This window comes from Xenopus laevis, chromosome 2S (genome assembly GCF_017654675.1).
Source record: "Xenopus laevis strain J_2021 chromosome 2S, Xenopus_laevis_v10.1, whole genome shotgun sequence".
NCBI lineage: Eukaryota > Metazoa > Chordata > Amphibia > Anura > Pipidae > Xenopus > Xenopus laevis.
Genome location: NC_054374.1, coordinates 105,548,007 through 105,572,861, shown reverse-complemented (window position 1 = coordinate 105,572,861; position 24,855 = coordinate 105,548,007). Strand labels below are relative to the sequence as shown.

Sequence of the window (24,855 nt, the reverse complement as noted above, 5' to 3'; positions counted from 1 at the left end):
CACCACTTGGTTACTAGAGTAAGTGAAACCCTAGCAAATAGAAACTTTTTAGTATTTCCCAAGGCTCCCTTGCTGCTATCTACACTTGTGCTTGCACAGTATAATGAAATTAAAAAGTTTCAAATTATGCACACCTTCAAGTCTGAAAAAAACACATTGGAGTTTTGGGTAACACATTAAGATGGATGGGCTTAGTCAGAGAGATCACAGCTTTCTTGAACAGGAGCCCTGATGAAGGATAAAAAGTATGCCATTTACTACACTGGAGGTAGAGTTTCCACCTGGAGGGTATTTTACTCCTTGTCTTTTAAATAATGGAAAAAAAACCCACAAAAGAATTGCACTAAAAATGTATTTTAAGATGACCTATACCTTTAAATGTACAAAGCATTTTCATCAGATGGCATAATCATTTGTAGAAAGCAATATTAGAAATGAAATGTAGGAAGCACGCACTTTTCTTTTTCTTATCACTGTTTGCTGAAATAAACTGGTAAGCAGCAGATGGCAGGCAGAGCCCCAAACACTTTCAGTTTTCAAGGTTAAAATGTTCTGCAAAGAACAGGACTCTCCAAGGCTGAAAATATAACACAATAAATGGTTTCTAAAGCCTTGCCTAGCCTTTTATCTGTGAAGTATGCATTTATCCAGTAATCAGCACGGGTGATACAAATGCAATTTGTAAGAAATTATTTTAATTCTTCCAATGTCCATGCTATAATACGAGACCATTTTGCTTCTGTTATCCTTTTTCTTTATGGCTTTTTCAAACCATGACAATATGTCATATTTCACTAATAATATTGGATACGTATAATGCAAATGTAATGGACATACTTTCTGCCTATAGTTTAATTAAAAACATAGTTTGCTTTAATTATTTCAAAAAGGTAGAAAAGTGAAATTTAAAGAGTTTTTATTTCATACTTGGGTTTTTAAAGCAGTTTTTTTTTTTTTTTTTTTACAATTATCTCCTTGCCTTTATAAACTGGAGGCACAGGCAGCGTCAGGCTTATTATACAAAGCATCATTTTGTGATTCAAGGTACAGGGATGGGTGAGTCGGAAGTGAAAACAAAACAATGAACCCTTAGTACTTTACTTTTTTTTAATTAAAAGAATATGTTTAGTGCATTTTCAGTACAAATGCTATCAATTTGGCTCACACTAAAAATGTATGTGCACACACATTTTGTGCCATATGTCATTATAAAACATTATATCACTGCAGACTTAATGCATTTCCAGTGCTGGCCCCATGAATTATTCTTCTTTCTTTCTTTTGCTAATGTTCAACATCCTCTTAGTTTTCATACTCATCTGCTCCAGAGTTTTCCAGGCTAATGTCCCATCCATGCACACCAATCCCATTCTAAGGCATTCAGTACACAGTGGAAGGGGTTACAGAATAAGATGGGAGCTATTTAGCACTAATCATGTCACACACCTTTATTGTTGTAGGCTGACCAGCTTTAAAGGCAGTTTACAGTAGTTGGGGTTATTTAACATAACATACGGCTGTAAAACTAGAAGCAAAATGGGCAAATGTTGCCATCCAAAGTATTTGTATGGTTCCCAGCATGCTCCATCAAAGGCTGCATTTTACTTAATACTTTTGGGTCCACAAACATCTAGTTGGGAGTAGGACGGGGATGATACACTGTTCCAAAGATTGCTACATGTAAAGATAGCGGACAGTATATTTTCCAGCTTCTATAGGTAACGGCTTGCATATTTTTTCTTCCCTAGGTTTGTTCGTACGGTGATGCCTTTTTCTCAAGAGTTCCAGCGGGACAAGCAGCCAAATGCTCAACCTCAGTACTTATTTGGTTCCAAGGTGAGTCCATCCACATAATTACCATTGAGTTAAAAAAATGACTATACTAGGAGAGACATTTTGGATGTTATATATACATGCTTGTACAGTTCAGCTGGAAATTTACCAGTCCAGTATTTGCGGTCCACTTCAAAAAGAAACATTTGGACCTGAGACCTTAACCTCAGAAAATGCATATTTTTGACAGTGTTCATTAATTATTGTCACTAGCCCTTTAATGCTTGGAAGTACCATGATGACTGCAGATGTAATGTTGTAAATCCAGTGTGGTATTTAGACAACTCATTTTTTGCCGATTGGGGGGATTATGATGCTTGTTTGAAAAAAAAAAAAAGGGATGCACTGATAATGCTCCATAATTCTTGGTCCATTAGCCAGCTTCATTTCTTTGAAGTACAAGCTTCTATTGGAGCAAACTATTTTCCTTGTATAATACTCTGCTGCCTTGGGCATGAGTTTCCCTTTGGCTCTCTGTGTTCTTCGAAACTTGGTACGTAATATGTACCTAAATACACAGGGCATGTGTATATGTTTATAAATGCGTGCTTGTCTGTAGACTTAAGATTTTCTTTTCTAAAGATTAACAGAAATCTAAATTAATCTGATTTTATCTGAGTGAGCTTTAGATACTGGTGTACAGGCTGGAGCTTTGATTTGGAACCAGAGATTATCTGTGCTCCAGCTCACAGAAAGGATAAATCCTCAGGAGACAATATTCATACAGTGCCTATGTTGTTGGTCTGTGAAAAGGCGAGATATGTACAGTGACAACATTGTTACGGCCCCCGTCACCATTAAAAAGGCATCAGTGCACAGAGCAAACATTGGCAAGCCCTCGTATTTAACAAATGAAATCTATTAGGATGTAGTTCCTCGGTGGGAGATCAGATATTCAGGTCTATTCGTTTTTGCTGAGCATATTATTAATTTTCATTTGACTGTAAATCCGATGCAAGTGCTTTGAATCAGGAGCAATCTCATGTTGAAGACTGCAAATCCCAAATGCAGGATTTAGTCTGCTGCAACTTTGGTTCAAATAGACTGCTGGGACATGGTCGCTGCAGTTGTACCCACGTTCTACCGAAGCCATTGTATATGTGTGCCACGCTGTGGATTCAAGGACTCCCATTGGCTCTACTGTGTTCAGAATGCACTGCAAACCTCACGTAGATGTTGGTGCATTGCTTGGTAAACCAAAATGGGGGAAAAATCACACTTAAAGGATCCCTGTTAATACAAGCAGGTGTTACCTTTTGTAATTTCTATTATATTCTGATAATTTGTATTATATTACATTACAGGTATGGGATTGGTTATCCGGAATCCCGTTATCCAGAAAGTTCCAAATTATACACTCTCTTTTATCCAAATAATCCAAATTTTAAAAAATTATTTCCTTTTTCTCTTTAATAATAAAACAGTACCTTGTACATGAGCCAAACTAAGGTATAATTAATCCTTATTGAAAGCAGAACCAGTCCATTGGGTTTATTTCATGTTTTTTATGACTTTGTAGTAGATTTAAGGTACGAGGATCCATATTACAGAAAGATCTGTTATTCAAAAATCCCCAAGTCTTGCACATTCTGGATAATAGGTCCGATACCTGTATAATTCTATAAAATGATATATTATTATTTTGATTGTATTATAAATACGGTTACATGCTGTCATCTTCATCTGGCTAAAAGATATTACATACTTGAAATTCATACCTGTAAGATACCGGTGAGATGACTAAAGCCATTCTTTACCATATTTTTAGCTCTACATGGTGGTGATTAAATAAGTTTTAACCCTGAGTGCCTGACTGATTTTGGCCTTGTCATTATGTTGTATGAGGAAAGGCTATATTTGTAAATTAATTAGACCACGTGTTGTCTGCCAGAATATGAGGCGGCTAAATGTTACATGTAAGATACATTCATTTCATTGCACAGTTTGTTGCTTTACTAAACCACTGACCTAAAGTAACAAGAAAAAGATACACAGAGCAACTGCAAATGTCTCAGTTCATTTCTGGAGGATGTGCAGTGAATTCCTCTTGATCAGTGCAATTTAAACTATTCCTTTTATCTGAATTCAAATGGTGTTTGGGGTTGGTATTTAGCTGGCCCTCATCTAGGCAGGTATCTTCCCTCTTGTTGTCGTCTCCGAGTGCTACAGGTTCAGCTTCCTCGTATTCCTCCATCATCACACCATCATTTTTTGTCCAAGCTTCTTTCTTGCTGGTCTCATTGGTTACTGCATTTTCCTCTCTGGCTCTTTCTTGTCGTTTCCGCCACCATATATGCAAGCAGCCGTAGATCATGATGCAGGCTATGATCAGAAGAAGGATGCTGCTGGTCAGCCAGATACCTAAGGCTAAGTCCTTTTTCTTGCTGTTGACTACAGCTTGATCCTGGCCTAATGTTTGAAAGATCCTGCATTGGTCGCTAGAGGGAATGGCTGACTGGCAAGTCACGCAGATTATGTATGTAGTGAGAGGAGTGAGGTTCTCTATGATAAAGGAGGTCCTGCTGGTGGGAACCCTTTCCTCCTTCTGGAAGTTCTTCTTTGAGTACTCAGACATCATTGTGTTCCAGTTAGACTGGTACATGACACTGTAGAAGCTGTCGGCACAACTTGAGATAGACGGCCAGATGACCATTGCGGTGTTACCTGTGATGTTCTGCACAGAAATTCCCATTGTCTTCAAAAGACTTATCTGGAGTGTAATATAACTTTCTGCTTCAGTGTTAGGATCTTTCTCTTTAAATGTGAATCCGCTTCTGCAAGAGAAACCATTACATAATGCAATGTTAGTATCATGGCTGGAACACAATAAGGATGAAGAATTGTCTGGCAATCTATTTCATATTACTCAGAATCCGTTTATTGATTCGGCCAAATCATATCCTGTAACATTATTGAGTTTGGCAACTCAGTAGAGAATGTTTTTCCATAATTGTTGCCAGTGGCAAATAGTTTTTATTGCAGTGATATTATGCGGATACCAATGCGGTGTGCTGTATCCCCAGGATTTCTTATCAAAGTGGTGCATGGTTTTTTTTTTCTGAAGGACCACAATAGAAAAATTGTGCTTCCTACAAGGAAGTACTTGTGCCGGCAACGTTATTTTCTTATTTTTCTGGTACAGGCTACAAGAGAACCTAAGTAGAGCTCCCTGATACCTGTACAAACATTTACGGTATATTTGATTCTTGTATAAGGATTATAACACAATAGAAAGCCCATGGGAGGGGTTAAGAAGCTTTTAGCAAGACATTGAGGCAATGGTTGTCTAATACGGCAAGTTTTGGAGAAATTAAGCAAAAGGAAACCAAATCTGCTTTCCGATTTGAGTTTTTGGGTCGATCCTATTCATCTGAATTTAGATTTTTTAAATAAATTTAAATTAGTTGAATTTCAAGTCTATGGGACTTTTAAAAACTCTAAACCTGTCATGTATAGGTGCTCAATAATCCTGATAAACTGTCTGAGTATGAGATGTCTTACATGAAGGTGTCAAATGCCATCTAACCACCCTTTCAACCAGGGTTGGACTGGGGGGGGGGCTGGGCCTATCGGGCCACTTCCAGGTCATACTCTCATATTCTTGAAAAAATTTTCATAGAATATTCAGTGCGTGTATGGTGGGAGAGAAGCCGACTGATATCTGCAGAAGGCTTGGATATTGGTTGGAACGTTGATCGGCCCAGGCAATCTGGCACCTGAACATCTGCCACTGGAAAGTGTTGAATTGTCGGATACAGGAAGAATTCCATTGTTTCTACTTGTACCAGTAAACCCCCGATTCTCTAAAGAATCGTTAATGAAAGAATGGTAACAACAGTGAGGCAGCAAAATGCGATGGGTGTTGATTCACTCTGCATCCCCAGGCAGCAACTGGCGACGCTAATTTGTGGGGATGTAGAGCATTTTGGATAATGGCTCCCATACCTGTACTGTTTTTATTACTACAGGAAAAAGGGAATCATTTTTAAAAATGAGAATTATTAGCTTATAATGGAGTCTATGTTCGATAGCCTTCCTGTAATTTGGAGCTCTCTGGGAAACAGATTTCCGGTTAAGGGATCCCATACTTGTATGTACATACTTCAGTCCCACCATTGTTATCCTGAGAAATCCGTGCTGTGCATAACATAAATTGCCAGATAGAGATATCCCCTATGTGCCCCTGATGTGAGAGGAATTATCCGTGCTACAAAACTAATCCATAGCAGCTGCTCCAGCTGTCCTATTTTCTTTTCTGTCTGATCACCCAAAATTGTTACACACCCATCTTTTTTTCCCAGCTCAGTCACTTGCATGATGACTTTCTGTCATCCCGCCTGTAGCCGAGCTTAAGCAAACGCAACTTTCTAATGTAAAGTGCACAGCTGGTTGCTGAGGATTTGGGGATTTATGTGTGGAATATTGCATAGTTTGGTAGTAACACATGCTTTGTGCAGCAAGTTAATATCAATTTCCCTTTTATGTTGAGCATTAGTAAAAGCAAGTGGTTTGTTGCTTCTCATGGCCTGTGAAAGCAGAATAAAAAATTACACTATATATAAGCAATAACATGTCCTAATTTGGACATATATCATTTTCCAACATGGATTTGTATTATTTGCTAGGTTATGTGATGTGATTCTGTATTCTAGCCTGACACATGCACATTAAAATAAACACCCCAAAGATTCAGCTCTGACATAGCCTGAATTCTCCCACAATTCCTACATTATTTAGATTCTATGTTTGTAATGGGTTGCCGCTGGAATCCTGCTGTAGCTGCCAAAGGCAAAGTTTTATGGGAGACAGCTGCAGAGTCTGCTTACAGCACATCCAAATAAGAATGAATGGGAAAATGCTTTATGGCAGAATGTGCATGGCCAGTATCCTAATTGTGTTAACCCTTTTCCATATACAGTTTAATTATTTTCATCTAAATACAGTCACATTTATAGATGTGTGCTGCTAAATGCAAGACCCGCTTATTCTGCCTGTCTATAACGCCTTTCAACTGAGTTTTACTCATTTCTATGATGATGAGCTGTTCACCATGTAACATGGCATAACTAAATGAGTGTAAGCAAATTGTGTAACTGCTTCTAAATTTCACTACTGTAAATAGGTCAAATATTAATATATGGGGGAATATACAGTTAAACTGGGGCAATCTCTGCATTTTACTAGACAGCGGTCTCTTATACAAATAGATCATCAGTTGCCCAGATGACTGTACAGGTATCCGGAAACCCGTTAACCAGAAAGCACCGAATTAGGGAAAGGGCGTCCTGTAGACTCCATTTTATCCAAATAGTCTAAACTTTAAAAAATGTTTTCCTTTTCCTCTGTAATAATAAAACAGTACCTTGTACTTGATCCAAACTAAGATATAATTAATAAATACTTTAAACAGAACCAGCCCATTTATTTAATGTTTACATGATTCTCTAGTAGACTTCAACCGTTTTCAAAAAAAAAAAAAACCCTACCCCAACCCCACATAGACCTCCCCCCCAGCATAGCTGCCCCCCGGGGAAATGCCCCTAACTTTATACTTACCCCTCAGCGCAGAGTCAGGCATAGTAATTCCACACAGCCATCTTCCGGGTCTTCGTGTCTTCTTCCTGCGCTTCTGCAATTTTCGTGAGTTTGACGCAAACTGGCAAATTGCTCCAATTGCGCCAGTCTCCCACTCAGCTTACCGAAGACGCAGAAGATGGCTGCGTGGAACGCCAATGCCTGACTTTGCCCCAAGGTTAAGTATAAAGTTAGGTGCATTTCCCCGGGGGGCAGCTATGCTGGGGGGGAGGAGGCAGGGGGGTGTACTTGGGTTGGGGGGTAGGATTTTTTTTGAAAACGGTTGAATTCTCCTTTAAAGTATGAAGATCCAAATTATGGAAAGATACTTTAACCAGGAAAGCCCTGAGCATCCTGGATAACAGGTCCCATACCTGTAATAGGCTGACCTATTTGGTGAATTACTGGTGTCAGGGCAGTTTGGACAATTACCTTTCTCTACCTCCCTAGTATAGAGACCCCTGGGGGGGATCTCCTCAATAGAATTAACGATAACTTTATCATATAAATCTAAATTAATTGGGAAAAATAACTTCTATATAAAGAGGTCATCAAACTACTTAATGGAATAGATTATTTTTGTTGATAATGGCAATAATCAGTCTTGCTTTACTTAAATGTGTTATTTAAATGCTATCAGCTAGTGACCCCAGCAACTGAGCGCAGGACTGCGAGTCTAAAGCGAAACAATTATTTTATTGACTTTATTGTCATTATTTTCAGGCCTGGTCCTGTTCGTCTTCTAGTCTGGCATCCAAACTATTGACATTTGCTGAATGTAGCAACCAGATAACTATTTCATTCATTCACCAATAGCTTCAGAACAAAGAGTTAAACCAAATCCACAAGATTAAAAAAAAAAAAAAAAAAAAAAAATACTGCACATTTTATTAGAATACCCTAAAACAATCCTTTGCTTAAGGTACATTTTAATGTTTATTTTCCCATTTGTAGTGTTTAGAGGGGGCACCACTTTGGAAATTCTGCCCACAGGTATTTATAAAATTGAAGTCTATGCTTTTGGAGATATGTGCAGCTAGTTTGATCAGGACTACACCCAGATCTCTAAATTGCTCTAAATGATAGAAAGACCCGTGGAAGACACCGGGTCTCAAGCATTCTGGATTATATTATATGGTAAAATAACTTAAGTAATAGCTGTAGAAAATGTTCCCACTGAGGTATACAGATCTGTTTCTATTGCTTAGAGAAGGAAAATGATTACCTACCTCTCACAGTGCCAATAGTACAAGCCCAGCTGGAAAATGAAGGTTTATGAAATGTGTCTGTGCTTTGCGCCTGTGGGTTACCCCTTCTGCATTCTTCAATTGATCGCCTTTGTTTCTCACTCTTTCAGCAGTTCTTCAGCGGCACTGGGAATGGAAATGGCTGAATTGACATATTACGTACATATTCTCTGAATGCCGTTACCTTGGCTTTTAAAAGACATAAAAAAAAAGATGATTTCTAGCCCTCCCTCTCTTCAGCCCCACTCCTTATCTCTCACTGTATTGCCTGTTGTCTCCTCCTTTGCAGAATGGACTCAAGTCTAAATGAGTCCTCTCTGTTAGAGATTACCAGCATGTTTCTCTCCGAGCATCAGAGACTCTGAAACTGACACTGGCATTAGGACGGTCAGATTGTCTTTCCACACTCCCAAAACATTCACAGCAGTCAGTTTAACATTCCTGCAATAATAAGATTTGCTCACACATATATATGATTCCATGTGTCGTTATAATTCCATTTTCAGTCTCACTGGATAGACGTTGGTCAATTTACTGCTGGACTTACTTGAGTAGTTGCCTGCAGTTGTAACCAGCAAATAATGGATTACCCTTTTATTCACTATTAACATGTTACAAATTAGTTTTGATGAGAAGTCGACAATAAATCTCTTTTTATAATATGCTTATTTATTTTTGCTCCTATCAGGGCATTAGTACCCATAACATTTTTTGCATACCTTATGCAGCTGGCTAAACTCAAAGTAAGCAGCATCATCATCTAATAATTTATGTTGGAATGTTTATTAGTAGATGCAGCCGATGAGCAGATGTGTGCTCTTTGTGCCTGTGCAGGGTCACTGGAGCTCAGTGCTGCTTTGGCTTTACTTATCCTTGTCCAATTCCCAGCCTTTGACTGGGCAATTCTAATAAGGCAGAACTAGGAAGAGAAGATGCTGTTTCTGCTGGTGGACCCTTATCATTGACCAATTACCAATACAAAACCACTTTTTGCAAAACATTGTGCTCCGTTTTTTAAAAATTAAATGAAATGGAGGTATTGCTAAACATTTAGTCGATTGTTTATTAACCGGGTACAATGTATAACTTCCTGATAAATTATGTGTGAATGCGTTGATTCTTGGAGTTATCTTGCTTTTACAAAAACAATAACTGATTTTTTGAGGAGATGAATATCTGGGCAATCAATAGCCAAGAGACAATTGGTCACATATCGTACGATTGTTCACACGCAAATTGCAAAGTTGTGCTGAACTGCTTATTGAGTACTTTTTGGGGCATATTTAATATGCTGTGCAAAGCGAAATTCGCCAAAAAATGCTGTAAAAAGCTGTGTAAAATGAATGACAAGTTTTCAAGATGTGTGTAATTTTACACAATGCAAACGGCAGATTTGATGGCGTTATTTTACATACATGGAAGCCACATAAGACAAAACTAGTAAAATATTTTACGCCATTTTTTACACAACGATGTGTGGTATATGATGCCGCTGTTTTTAACACCACATAATAAATACACCCCTTTATGTGTAAGTCAGCTTGTGATCTTCCACACACCAATTGGAGGCATTGAATTTTCTTTCCAAACAGTCGGATATCTGATGGGATTGGAGGGTGGGCTGTTGAAACCCTCCACTCTCTGGTCCAACACACTTTAATATTTAGGGGCATTTAACCCAAAACAACGTATTTGCTGGATCATATTGCTCTATGCACCCCATAATAAGATTTACTTGATCTTCCCATTTGTGAACATAGGGCGACTTACAGCTGGTCATCTCTTCACTCATACAATCCTCTTGGGCCATTGGGCAAATGTTTGGGCTTGAATTATTAGTGCCAATGTTATTGGTGGGGCTTTTCAGGGTAACCCAATATTTATCTTTGAACTCAAATAGCAGGGCAGTGTTTTTTTTTTTTTTTATTGAAAATTATTCAGACACAGTAGAGAAGATGCAATTACAGTTTTACATTTTAGTTGACAAATATGTGGTTGAAATCTCTGATGCTGATCTCATGATTACAGCTGTGTATTATGTGCTGTCATGAGTAGAGATGTGTGGGTTCATTGAGGTTAGGGTGCAGCTGCATTAATGTGTGTGTATGCCCAGAAGATATAAGCTGTAGTTTTGACCTAATAATAGGGTAGAAATAGGATTTCTTATCTTGAAATATATTGTGTTCCATCTGTTACAGTGTGTTGCATTGCAGACCTTTTAAATACTTTATTTTGAACATATTTTTAAAGCACCGTCTTGTTCCTCTACAGCTTTTAAATTTGGCATACAGCAGCATTTTTAGCTACTACAGGCACTTTGTGGGCCCCCCACACTTCAAAGTGATCTGCCGACTTCTGGGGTATCAAGGGATTGCAGTAGTCATGGAGGAGCTACTGAAGGTTGTCAAGAGTCTGGTGAGTGCCATTGATCATCAATTTAGAATATAACATTGAGAAACATGGTGTTTGCTTAAGTAGATATCTGAATGAACGTCTGAATGCAATAAAGGTAAAATATTGGGGAAAATATTTTGTGTAAATGTTCTGCATCCTAGGACCCTGAGCTATGCGGCAAGCTGATACAGTTCATAACATAAAATCACTAGGAATGGCCAAGTCATTAAACACCCTTCCCAGTAATTGTAGTCGCACTTGAAATATGTACTGGCCTGGGTACTCTGTCCTGATAACTGTAACTGACACATTTTTCTTATTTCTCAGTTGTCTCCTGTGCTATTTCTAGGTAGGCTAATGCTCAGCACAGAAAGCAAATGTTTTGTACTGTACATGTGCTCACCCAGGGTCAGTGAAACATGGTATAGTTTTATTTTCTCCTAAACCATTTAAGCCCATTATACTTTTTTATTTTGATAACATCTTCCCTAAAATAATTAATTATAATTAATTATAAATATAGCAATCTGTGGGAAAAGCAGTACCTGAAACACATGTAGCAGTGACAGGCAGACTTCTGCTCAGAAATGTTTGTATGCTGTATCTCTATTTGTTGCTATTTTTCTTTTAGCTACAAGGTACAGTTCTTCAGTATGTGAAAACCTTAATGGAAGTTATGCCCACGATCTGCCGCCTTCCAAGACATGAGTATGGCTCTCCAGGTTAGCTCTCCTTTCACTCATTTTATTTTTAGTATTGTTGATGTTATTTTTATTGCATATCTTAACAATTGCACTGCCATTTTTTGGCTGTGGTTTTTATTTTCAAATCCATGTCGTCATAGGACCTATGTATGTTCCATGTGCAGATCTTTAGGATCAGCTTTGTGTACAGGAAATCTACCTTAAAAGCCATCACATTTTCATCACTTGTCGTCAGACTTAAGGTGGCCATAGACATAAAGATTTTTAAGCAATTAGATTTCAACTGTCATACAGAGATCTCTTCCCCTGATACACCCACCCTACGGCCCACCATCGGATCACAAAGAGGGGATTATGGGATGTCAGATTGAAGACTGAATCAACGAACCGATGAGGTCCTCGATCCTATGGGATTTTTAAACCTGCCTGATCAACATCTGGCCAACTTTTGGCCAGATATCGATCTGGAAAGCTTGTCAGAGGGACCCATACTCTGCCAATAAGATGCTGGTTTAATCTGTCGGCAACCAAAGATCTGATTGTTTGCTATTGGCAGCATCACCAATGATGTGTGCCTCTAGTGTTTTACACAGCATGATAAATAGGCCCCTTAAAGAACCTCTAAATATGCATGTACTTCTGTGTAACATGGCTACAGAACCATAGAATTCTTATTCCTGGTGATTCCTAGTTAAATAAAATTTTATTCCTGGTGATTCCTAGTTAAATAAAGGTCAGCAACCTGATTTTTAGTGGAGACAAGTATAAAGGAGAGTAAGCACATTGGTATTGTTCTTTCCATTTGGCCAAAAACATTGGCAGCGCAGCTATAAACAGAAATCATGTATACTGTGGACATATAGAACACAGTGAGGCTCATTTATAAAGACTGGGCAAATTTCCCCCAGGCAGTAACTCATGGCAACCAATCAAATTCTTGCATCCATTGTTGAACCAGTCGCTGGCTGAAAAAAGGCAGTCACTGATTGGTTGCTCTAGGATACTGCCAATGGGCAAATTGGCCTGTGTTTATAAATGAACCCCAGTGTTTATAAATGAACACTCCTTTTATTGCTGATTTCCTGCCAACATTCTATGGATAAAATCTGCACAAAGGAATGGTTAAATATAAAAATAAAAACTGGGTAAATAGAATGTTATAATAGGCTGTGCAAAATAAAAAAATCTTTCTTATATAGTTAGCCAAAAATGTTATCTGTAAAAGCTGGAGTTAGCAGATGTCTAACAGAATAGAACAATACTTCCTGCTTTTCAGCTCGCTCTAAGTTAGTCAGTGACTTGAAGGGGGGCCACATGGGACATAACTATTCAGTGAGTTTGCAATTGATCCTCTGCATTCAGCTCAGATTCAAAAGCAACAATTATGACCCATGTGCCCCCCCCCTCAAGTCACTGATTGGTTACTGCCTGGTAACCAATCAGTGGGAACCAAGAGAGCTGCAAAGCAGGAAGTAGTTTTCTGGCTATTCTGTTACACATCCAGTCACTCCAGCCTTTATACATTACATTTTTGACTAACTATATTAGAAACATTTTTTATTTTGCACAGCCTACTTACCCAGTTTTTATTTTTACACTGAACTGTTCCTTTAAGGATAACAAAAAATCAACTTTTAGTATAAAGGGTGTACAAGAAAGAGTGTATTAAGCAAGTCTGTTATTTCAAAGTGTTTTCCCTAGTAGGACAAGTAAGCACCCTGAATAATGGACCATACTTCCCCCCCCCTTCATGCAGATAACATAAAGCAAAGCTTAGCCAAAACCAGTTGAAATCCAGAGGTGTGGGCTGAGCTGTGGGTGCATATAGAGAATAATAAAGCAAATCTGATACTTTGTAAAACTGTCTATGCAGATCTGCAAGGCAAACATACACAGCTATTTGCTCCCAGTGTCCTGTATACAGATGGACTCATTGTTTATAAGAACAATGCTAATGTTGCATAATAAAGTAGAATCCTAGGCTATTTGATAAACATCTGCTTCTCTGTTATATTTGGGGTGGCAGAATTTGGGTCGTTATGCAGGTTTTAATAAGGAGCAGTGAGACACTTCTAATGTGTCATCTGTTAGCAGAGATTTTCTGAAAGGATTTGGAAAAAGTAGATAGGGCAAAAGTCCTAATCCCTTCTATTAATCCTTCACATGTTTCTGAATATATTTTGTACTGGCGTTGTTCTTGCTACGCAGCCTAAAACATGCCCTGCTTTGCTGCAGTTAAAGTACTCTTCTTATTTTATGCCTTATACTCTTTAAAGGAGAACTAAAGCTTAACTAAAGAAGTAGGCTAGAAATGTTGTACATTATATTTTGGGCTTTTATAGGCAACCACAGCCCTTTAGCTGTAAAGATCTGTGTCTCCAAAGATGCCCCAGTAGCTCCCCATCTTCTTTTCTGCTGATTCACTGCACATGCTCTGTGCTGCTGTCACCTACTGAGCTTAGGGACCCACTCACAATATACAGTACACATAGAATATAAATGTCACAATATAAGGCTGATTAGTAATTAATACAGATAATTAATACATGACAGCACAGCATCTTGCAACTAGCATCATAATTTAATAATCAGCCTTGTAGTATCAGCTTATATCACAGTGTTGCAGACACTTTCCAAGTTGGTGACCCCCTGTGACAAGGTTGAAGTCCTGGATCATTGCTGCTATTGACAAGCTGAAACTTTAGGCTGGTGCAATAAGTTCAGTATATAAAATATGGCATTTTTAGCCATATTAATTTTTAGAGTTTAGTTCTTTAACCAGAGGTGAGCAGTGTCTGTAGTAGCACATGATCCTGGAAATTCCTTTCTCTTCCTATCTGCATAGTAATAAATGTCTAATTTTCCTATTTTATGGGAAAAGCATTTGGCAAATGTCTGTTTAAATTATGTGTTTTTCTTTTATACCTGCTGATCTGTATGTGCCCCTGAAGCCCCCCAGCAGCCAAACTATAAGCTCATTCTAGTTTTATTCCCACTGACTTTTGCATCTTTGTACCTAAAATATGTTCCTGGATATGTCTGGTTCTTTTCTAAAACACACATATCATATATGTAGTTGAATTCTGTAACTTTGCCCACCGGTTTACATTAAATCTGCTTTAGACAAGGAACCAATGAGAAGTGATCTGCTGTCATTAGTGCCGTGCCATCCATAAGTAGCTAATAAACTTGGCATCAATACTTAATAGAGAAGCCGCAACAGCCCATTACAATTTGCTCATAACCTGTGTAGAGAAATCCCATAACATTCATTCAGTACCATAAAAGATTTGAATTTTAGACTCCTGTTTATTTCAAATGGGGAAGGGGCTAAGGATGTGATGAAAAGTAAAGAGTGTGTTGTGAGAGTCCATCCGCTGGATTATTACGATGCAAGTCTGCATGTGTTATATCCACTCTAATTGTTTTTTTGCTACATATTTATTTCTAGGTATACTGGAATTTTTCCATCACCAGCTGAAAGACATAGTGGAATATGCAGAACTAAAAACTGTGTGTTTCCAGAGCCTGAGGGAAGTGGGCAATACTCTCCTCTTCTGCCTCCTCATCGAACAGAGCTTAGTAAGTAAATTAAATTAATGGGTAATCATGTATCCAAACAGTGTTTTTGCCTTAGCCCGAGATTGAATTCTTTTTTCACAGTACAATTTCTCCATTCACATATGCCAAACGTCTGCTCTCACAGCGAGTAAGCACGGCCAGCACAATTATCTGACTAGATGAAACAACTAACATTGATAACATGATGACACTAGCATGATATTTGTAGATGAAGATTCCTTAGTTCTACAGCTTTCCCAGATATGTCAGATTGTCCATCTTAGACCATAGACATAGCATAGAGGAGCCAGTGCGGACTGTACAGATATTACCTCAGACAACCTGTCGCTATAGTGTAATTAGCAAGATAATTGTGTTGCCTTCAAGGAACAGTTCAGTGTAAAAATAAAAACTGGGTAAATACTGTAAATAGGCTGTGCAAAATAAAAAAAAAAAATGTTTCAAATTTAGTTAGCCAGATATGTACTCTATAAAGGCTGGAGTGACTGGATGTCTAATATAATATCCAGAACACTACTTCCTGCTTTTCAGCTCTTTAACTCTGAGTTAGTCAGTGACTTTAAGGGGGCCCACATATGGCATAACTGTTCAGTGAGTTTGCAATTAATCCTTAGCTTTCAGCTCAGATTCAAAAGTAACAGTTATGACTCATGTGCCCCCTCTCAAGTCACTGATTGGTTACTGCTTTGTCACTTGGGTAACCAGTCAGTGGAAACCAAGAGAGCTGAAAAGCAAGAAGTAGTGTTCTGGCTATTATGTTAGACATCCAGTCACTCCAGCCTTTTATACATTACATTTTTGCCTAACTAACTAGATTAGAAACATGTTTTATTTTGCACAGCTGATCCATTTACCCAATTTTTAGTTTTATACTGAACAATTCCTTTAAGGGCTCTGTTCTTCCCCCCCCCCCCTAAAAACTGAGCATGTGCCCTGCAAGGTTTTTCATATGAATAGGCTAACAGTGATTGAATGTTGTGCTCAGCCTATTAAGTACAGCATTGCTCTTCTTTTGTTGCATTCCAGAATTCATAAATGGCATCATGCTGCAGGGGTTTGTAAGAAAAGCTCTTAATGAGTTATGATTCATGGACTAAAGGGTCAGACAGATTCAGATGCTAATTGCAGTCCTCTGTTGTGCCAATGTAACGTGGCAACACAGTATCCCACTATATAGCTGTTTTCCCCTCTGTCTGCTAGATTGTTTGTGTGCGTGCGTGCGCGCCAAAGTATTCTATTCTGTAGCACTTTTGAATCTAAATAACAAATTCGATTACACTCAGCCAGTTTAAACAGGTATGGGATCTATTATCCAGAAGAATCGGGTTCTGTGGTCTTCCTTAATAAAGGAGTTTTCTGTCATTTGGAGCACCATTGCTTATTAAAGGGAAACTATTGCAAAAATGTAAATTTAATATAAGCTTCATCATACTGAAATAAGAAACGTTATCAAGTTTATCTTCATTATCCCTCTCTCAGCATCTGTTTCTCCTATTTCTGTCTTCATACAGGAGTTGGGTGTCAGATGAATGATCCAGTATATCTTATGGGGGGCCATTGCATAGACGATGTATTGGAGGTTACTGTATTAAAACCACCAGACCTCATGTCTCTCTACATGCAGAATTTGTGCAAAAGGCAGCTTTTTGTTAGATTTTATTTCTACTGGAATCAGTTATTTGAGTGAGCTCTAATTCATCTGCTAGGAAAGGAAGCCCTGCCTTTATGAGATATATTGGATATAACTGTCAATGACTGTCTGACACCCAACTCCTGCAAGTAGACAGAATGAAGAGAAAGAGATGCTGACAGAGGAATAGTGAAGATAAACGTGATTATTTCAGAAAAGTTGCAGAATTTTTAATTGATTGTATTTAGAAAGTTTTTCGTTATGATGATCAATTTTAATTTTTGCGATAGTTCCCCCCCCTTTAAATATAATAAAAATAATACAAGTACCCCATCTCCAAATCTATTGTATGGTCTGTGATAACCGTATAATGTTGAGTCACCATGGATTCCTTTTTCTCTTTTGTTTTTTTAGTCCCTGGAGGAAGTCTGTGACCTGCTTCATGCAGCTCCCTTTCAGAATATACTCCCAAGGGTGCATGTAAAGGGTAAGTGTCCTAATTGTATGCCGGTTTAATCCAACCTCAAAAGTAACAGTGGATTAATAGCCTCCTACATATATTAAACATTATCTGTACTAGTGGCAGATTCCAGCCATTGTTATTTCTATGGGGAAAAATCTGAGCAACCAAACTGCTGGACTAGCTTCTGTTTTCAATAGGAATAGGGAAGCACAGAGCATGTGGCACATTGGAGTCATTCATCCCCCAGTCTTGTGCATCATGTACATTACAGACCAGAAGTTGGTTTGCAGAAAAAAAGAGGATTATGTGACACTTTTGGCATTTCTTTGCTTAAAGGGGTTGTTCACCTTCCAAACACTTTTTTCAATTCAGTTGTTTTTAGATTGTTCCCCAGAAATAAAGACTTTTTCAATTACTTCCCACTATTTATTTTTTACTGTTTTTCCAAAATCTAAGTTTATAGTTGAATGTTCCCGTGTCTGGTGTTTGAGTCTGGCAGCTCAGTAATTCAGGGGCAGACTCTAAACTGTTACAATTTTGCAACATTTAGTTGATACATTTCTCAGCAGCATCTCTGGAGTATTAGCAACTATTGTATCCGTTCTAACAGCTGCCTGTAATGAAACCCAGAGATTCTGCTCAGCAGGGACAAAGATAAGAAATGTATCAACTAAATGTATCCATTTAGAACAGTTTACAGGGTCGGCGACCTCCCCTCCCAGGGCTGCTTGAGAAGGTGAAAAAAGACACTAGACACTTCAATATTAGAAAAACAGTCCCTTATAGAAAATAGAAAGTCATTGGAAAAAGTCGTTATTTCTGGTGATCTATCTGAAAACATCTAGTTGTTTGACGGTGAACCACCCCTTTAACTGGCAGTGAGTTTCCTCACCTCTCTAGCCCATTGGGGGGAATACACAATCTGCTCTTTATTACCTAGTTCAATATGTCTGTTATATAACATAGTCATAGTCATATTTATTGTCATCTCTGCATATAAAAAGAAATGCATACATAATGAGACCAAATTACAATGTCCCTGTCCTTCCCCAGACCACCTACATACAGTATTGAACACACTCCCAAACAAACAATCAGTGTAATCTTTCATGCCAAGAATATATAAAATACCCATTAATTTTCATTGCCCTCCACTTAAACTGTGTTTTTAACACCCCTATAATAACATATTAAACTGTTTTTGTATTATTTATCTATCCTCTTCACTCAGTTTTTAACTCCATTTGCAGTTACCATTCCTCTCCCACTATAGTAATGGCACACTGTTTATAAACCTCTTTTATCCATGTACGAAAAAAAGTACAGTTCTCCCAATTTATATAGCTTGTTACAGGACACCACTGTCCCATATTTCTGTTTATTCAGAGCTGCTTGCTGTCAGTCACTGTAGTTTTTGCTTTATGAACAGCTGGGGATACATAGTACCGTAATGTAATTTATATTGTTACGGTTTATAAGGTTAGAGGGAACTTTTTAGTGTAAAATCAAACAGGCAATTGTTCTGTTACATGTATATTTCTCTCTTTGCAGAAGGTGAACGCTTGGAAGCAAAGATGAAGAGACTGGAATCCAAGTATGCACCTCTGCACCTAGTTCCACTCATAGAGAGACTGGGAACTCCCCAGGTATTTACATTCAGCAACACTGGGACCAGACTGATATTTAAAGGAATTGTTCAGTTTAAAAATAAAAACTGGGTAAATAGGCTGTGCAAAATAAAAAATGTTTCTAATCTAGTTACTTAGCCAAAAATATAATGTATAAAGACTGTCTAATATAATAACCAGAACCCAACTTCCTGCTTTTAAGCTCGCTTGGTTTCCACTGATTGGTTACCAGACAGTAACCAATTGTATAATTGAGGGGGGGGGGGAGGTGGGTCATAACTGTTGCTTTTGAATCTGAGCTGCATGCTAAGGACCAATTGCAAACTCCGAGTTAGAGAGCTGAAAAGCAGGAAGTAGTGTTCTGGCTATTATGTTAGACATCCAGTCACTCCAGCCTTTATACATTACATTTTTGACTAACTATATTAGAAACATTTTTTATTTTGCACAGCCTGTCTATTTACCCTGTTTTAATTTTTACACTGAACTGTTCCTTTTAAGTCTGGTAATGGCTTCTTCCACTGGGTGCCATCATTATTTATACAGTGCCAGACAGTTACACAGCACTTTGCCTTAGTAGGGTTCTTACAATACTTTTAACAAATGAGTTACAGAATAATAGAATTTGCGTGGCCCTGCCCACAGGAGCCTACGATCTAAAGGACAGGGTTTATGGCACACAGAATAGATTTATCTGAGGATCTCAGCCTTCCTCATTTTGCAATCCTCTGTCCAGCATGTAAGCTCTCTTCTCTTTGCTATTGAGTATTATGACTAGCAGGAGGAAGCAGTTAACCGTGCATGATTATAATTTGCTTAACCAAAGAGAAAATAATTGCAGTAATGGTTCAGTTGTGCCCTTGTATTTTGCATTAAACTGTAAGTTCTCTGTAAGGTCTAAAGGACCGATATCAGCAGCTTTAATCTGCCTGTGTGTGGCCACCTTTAAAGTTGCAGCAGTGATCGTCTTTGAAATAAATGAACTTACCACCCAGGGAGAAATGCCTCATGTGATCATTGTTCATGGAATGTGTGTCCTCTCACGCTAAGCAAAGATAACACAACAAAATTCATGCTTTCTAGTTCATTTTTAGAGTCAGATAAGTCTATTATTGAAACACGGATATCTATTTTTTGCTCACAGCAAATTGCTATAGCAAGGGAAGGGGATCTTTTGACCAAGGAGCGCCTTTGTTGTGGCCTTTCCATGTTTGAAGTTATCCTGACCAGAGTACAGACATTCTTGGATGATGCTATATGGCGCGGCCCTCTCCCCAGCAACGGTGTGATGCACGTGGATGAGTGTGTGGAGTTTCATCGGCTTTGGAGTGCCATGCAGTTTGTCTACTGTATCCCAGTGGGAACGCATGAGTTCACTGTAGAGTAAGTCATCCCATTGTTCAGACCAACATTTATGTTACCTTGCCTTGTTTCATTAGTAGTATGGTATGTCATGCATTCTTTTAGATTTGCTCATTATTGTTCCATCCAATGCAATGTGAATAAGACAACAGAATGTTATTGCAGTGTGTTTGCTGTAGCATCTTTTATCTCCTCTCTAAACAAATACTATTCTGTTGTGCTCAGTGAAGTCTTATATAATACATATTTCTGAATTGCCCCCCCAAAAGTCCTATCATACAGAGCCATTTTGCCTCAAGGCAAGGTTACTTTACTAGAGGCGGCAGAAGTCTTGACACCCCCATTTGCAGCCAACAATTTTTTGGGTCCTATAAAAGTCACACGTCTTTCAATAGGCCTTCTGAGCAGGTCTGTCAATAGTTCTGAGTAATAAAAAGTAGCAATACTAATACAATTTGTAGCTTTAAAGAGCATTTTTTTTAAAACGGGCTCAGTGACCCCCTTTTGAAAGCTAAAGAGTCAGTAGATGAAATAATTCATAAACTATAAATAATAAGTAATGACCAATTGAAAAGTTGCTTAGTCATTCTATACCATACTAAAAGTTAACCTGAAGGGGAACCACCTCTTTTAAAAGAACTGTTTGATCCCACATTTATGCTAAACCTACATTGGAAGTATAGCATAATAAACTGTATGGGCTGAAAATGCTGCTCCTAAAGAATTGTGTTAATGTAATTGCTTGTTGTGTTGTTTGATGTATTGCAGGCAGTGCTTTGGTGATGGACTGAACTGGGCCGGGTGCTTGATCATTGCACTTCTGAGACAGCACCGTCAGTTTGATGTCCTAGATTTCTGCTATCACCTTCTCAAGGTCCAGAAACATGATGGCAAAGATGAAGTTATCAAGAATGTGGTATGTATTCAGATATGCCCTTGCCCAATGGGTTTTCTGCAGGCATTCAGTATGATCCTGGCATCCAATGATCAGACAAGCTTCAGAGACGTCACCACATGAGTATATCTTTAGGTGTATGGCCACCTTTAGTTCCCTGCAGTCTGTGTGCCATTTTAATGTATCCATTTCTTTCCCGCAGCCCTTGAAAAAAATGGTTGAGCGGATCCGCAAGTTCCAGATACTAAATGATGAAATCTTTGGCATCTTAGACAAGTACTTGAAGTCAGGAGAAGGAGAGAATACCCCTGTAGAGCATGTTCGATGCTTCCAGCCACCCATTCACCAGTCTCTGGCCAGCAACTAAGCATGCCTCCATCCTTGGGATACCTACACCGTACGTCTCTCTTGTATACTCAATGCATTCTATTTTTGCTACAAGACATTCCGAAAGAAAATGTTGATTTTTCTCGTATGGCGCGGTTTTAAAATTGTCCTCGCCCCGTACTTTTCTGGATCCAAGCAAATAAGTGACGGTGTTGCAGCCATATTGGGACCATGTACAAAGCTCATAGCATTTAGTCAGAACATAGCTAAAAGCATTAATGCCAATGTAAAACTGTACAACACTACTGTTTGCACAGGGCTAAACCATGAATTTCTTTTTATAAATCAATTTTACACTTAAGATTAATATTCTATTGCAAGGATTCCATTCCTGGTGGTTGTAAGGAGACAAAACCATCCATAAGGAATTGATTTCACATAAGCAATGATTAACTTCTTTCCTGCAATGCTGAACATGCAATAAACCTTTCTGATAACTTCATACCTTCCTGTCTCTATTCACTTCAGTTGAATCACATTTCCTTTTCTCACAACAGCTCAAGTGATGTTTTTTGCCTCTTTACATAGTCTACGTTTTCCAAAATCGCCTGAATTTTTTCTTGTGAGGCGGCTTTGTAAAACAAAGCAATACGAATGACATCCCACAGGCGAGTCCCATTCTTGGTGGTGGGAAGGCATTATGGGTAGATTAGTCGCCTGCAATAGCGAAGATTTATATCTTGGTAACTAATCTCCCCGTGTGCCACCAACCTAAGGAGAGCAGAGCAGTCAGAGGAGCAATTCAAGACGCCACTGATCACTCTGAAGATCCACAAGTGATGTGGAAGAAGCTAGCCATAGGACAACTATTACCAAGAGGCGCCACAAAGCTGGGCATTATGGAAGAATGGTTGCAATTCAATGTGTTTTATGGCAACATAAACAGTTAGGTCCATAAATCTTTGAACAGACAACCAAAATTTTGGTTCTGTACATTACCACAATGAGTTTTTAATGTAACAACTCAGATGCAGTTGAACTGCAGACTTTCAGCTTTAATTCAGTGGGTTGAACAAAAAGATTGCATAAAAAATGTGAGGAACTAAAGCCTCACATTTTTAGTGGTGGTTGTTTTTTTTTTTTTTGTTTTTTAAAACAATCACTTCACTGAGGATCAATTGCAAACTCACTGAACAGTTATGTCCCATGTGGCCCCCCTTAAAGTCACTGACTAACTGTGAAAAGCAGGAAGTAGTGTTCTGTTAGACATCCAGTCACACCAGCCTTTACAGATGACATTTTTGGCTAACTAAATATATAGATTTTTTTTTTATTTTGCACATACTATTTAGCCAGTTTATATTTTTACACTGAACTGTTCCCTTAAGTCAGTGAACCCCAACCAGTAGCTCGCGAGCAACATGTTGCTCACCAACCCTTAGGATGTTGCTCCCAGTGGCCCCAAAGCAGGTGAATATTTTAGAATTCCAGGCTTGAGAGGCAAGTTTTGGTTGCATAAAAACCAAGTGTACTGCCAAACAGAGTCTACTGTAGGCTACCAGTCCAAATAGGGGACACCAAATAGCCAAACACAGCCTTTTTGTTGCACCCCAGGAAGTTTTTGCATGCCTGTGTTGCTCCCCAACTCTTTTTTTATTTCTGAATGTGGCTCACAGGTAGAAAAGGTTGGGGACCCCTGCTTTAAGGGGCAGATTTATCAAGGGTTGAATTCTGAAGTGTTAAATGACTTCGAAAATCGACCATCAAATTAAAATACTTCGAATATCGAAGTCGAAGTATTTTTCACTGAATTTGGCCATCGAACGATCGAAGTACAATCGAACGATTTTATCGTACGATCGAACGATTTTTACTTTAAAAACGTAGAAAAATGCTGTAGAAGGTCCCCATAGGCTAACATAGCACTTTGGCAGGTTTAATTTGGCAAAGTATTGAAGTCGAAGTTTTTTTAAAGAGACAGTACTTCAATTATCGAATATTCTAACTATTTTTACTTCGAATTGAAGTTGTAGTATCCTATTCGATGGTCGAATTATCCAAAAAATTTCTTCGAATTTCGATTTTTTTTTTACTTCAAAAATTCCCTCGAATTCACTTCGACCCTTGATAAATCTGCCCCTTAGTGTTTGTATAGAACCCTATTTATTGGAGAGGCAGAGTTTTATTTTTGATGTACACAAGGTGCAGCTGTTTCAGCTTTTATACTGCTTAACTGTCACTGATTGTACATTTACAATCTGTTTATAAAAGGCTCAGCCTGTCTTAGATTCTTTATGATCTGCAGTTGTTCTGGGTCATGCTGTACTGACCTGGATTTTAAAGGCATTTAAACAGAAGAAATGTGTAGCCCCATCACTAGGTGACAAGCAGCATGTGAGATACAATGGCTTGTGGGGTGCCATGTCTTATCTTTACTGCGTCACATGTTTGTTTTTGTCTTGGTTGTGATTTTATTGCATTTTTAGTTCTGCAATGTCCTTGGTTGACTGATCTTCCCACAAAACAGGCACAGTGGTAGTAAAAATGTCAGTCTCACTGTTCAAGAATTTTTTATTTTATTGAAATCAACATTCTTTTTGATCCCTAGTTTTTGTCTACATTGTTATATTAATCCAATGCATAACTGGCTACAGAACAGTTTCTTCTGGCATTCATATTTATATTTTATCATCTAATGTATAAAGGGGGATGTAAATAGTGCAACATTTGCAGCTGCTAGTTTAGGAGTAGAAGGGGCCTAGTTACTAGTGGCAAAATTGTCCCATTTCGCCATGAATTTCGCAAATTTCCCGCAATTAGTGAAACATAGATTATCCCACCAGCGACAATTCACCAGCGTCAATGGGCGTCCGGCTAAATGGGCACCGGCGGCGGAAAATCTTTGACGCCGGCAAATTTTTTGCGCCTGGCGAATAAATTCATCCATCACTACTAGTTACGAAGATTTCAATCTCTATTTTACTCACAAATCTCTAAAAACCGTTTTTTTTTTAAAATGTAACTTATTTAAAACCTTGAGCACATTAAGTATTTTCTTTTTGTTTGTGCTTTTTAGATTCAGGTCTTTTAATAACTGACATGGCATTTGCGGTTTTAGAGAAGTGGAGTTTATTTGTGGATTTTTACTATACAAATCCCAGGCAGTGCATTTTGGGGTCTCTACACAACACATTGTTTGGTACGCCTATGAAATTG

At 38.4% G+C, this 24,855-nt stretch overlaps 2 protein-coding genes across 4 annotated transcripts in view; one reads left to right on the top strand and one right to left on the bottom strand.

The window, feature by feature from the left end:
- The window catches only part of LOC108709728 (cytoplasmic FMR1-interacting protein 1), a 54,179-nt gene extending 32,038 nt beyond the window's left edge, over positions 1 to 22,141 (top strand). For all 3 annotated transcript variants that reach the window (XM_018249813.2, XM_018249811.2, XM_018249814.2), the window contains 9 exons: positions 1,749 to 1,836; positions 10,926 to 11,069; positions 11,680 to 11,770; positions 15,204 to 15,334; positions 17,379 to 17,451; positions 18,979 to 19,073; positions 20,200 to 20,438; positions 21,186 to 21,333; positions 21,515 to 22,141. In XM_018249813.2, coding sequence (XP_018105302.1) covers positions 1,749 to 1,836; positions 10,926 to 11,069; positions 11,680 to 11,770; positions 15,204 to 15,334; positions 17,379 to 17,451; positions 18,979 to 19,073; positions 20,200 to 20,438; positions 21,186 to 21,333; positions 21,515 to 21,679 — 1,174 coding nt within the window. In that variant the 3' untranslated portion in view covers positions 21,680 to 22,141. The remainder of the gene's footprint in view (positions 1 to 1,748; positions 1,837 to 10,925; positions 11,070 to 11,679; positions 11,771 to 15,203; positions 15,335 to 17,378; positions 17,452 to 18,978; positions 19,074 to 20,199; positions 20,439 to 21,185; positions 21,334 to 21,514) is intronic.
- On the bottom strand, positions 3,606 to 8,871 carry LOC108709729 (fibronectin type III domain-containing protein 9). Its single transcript, XM_041584233.1, has 2 exons — positions 8,637 to 8,871; positions 3,606 to 4,607 (listed from the first exon to the last, which is right to left on the bottom strand). The coding sequence occupies exon 2, from the start codon at positions 4,523 to 4,525 to the stop codon at positions 3,845 to 3,847; it is 681 nt and encodes a 226-aa protein (XP_041440167.1). The 5' UTR covers positions 4,526 to 4,607; positions 8,637 to 8,871; the 3' UTR covers positions 3,606 to 3,844.
- Positions 22,142 to 24,855: the final 2,714 nt, after the last annotated feature.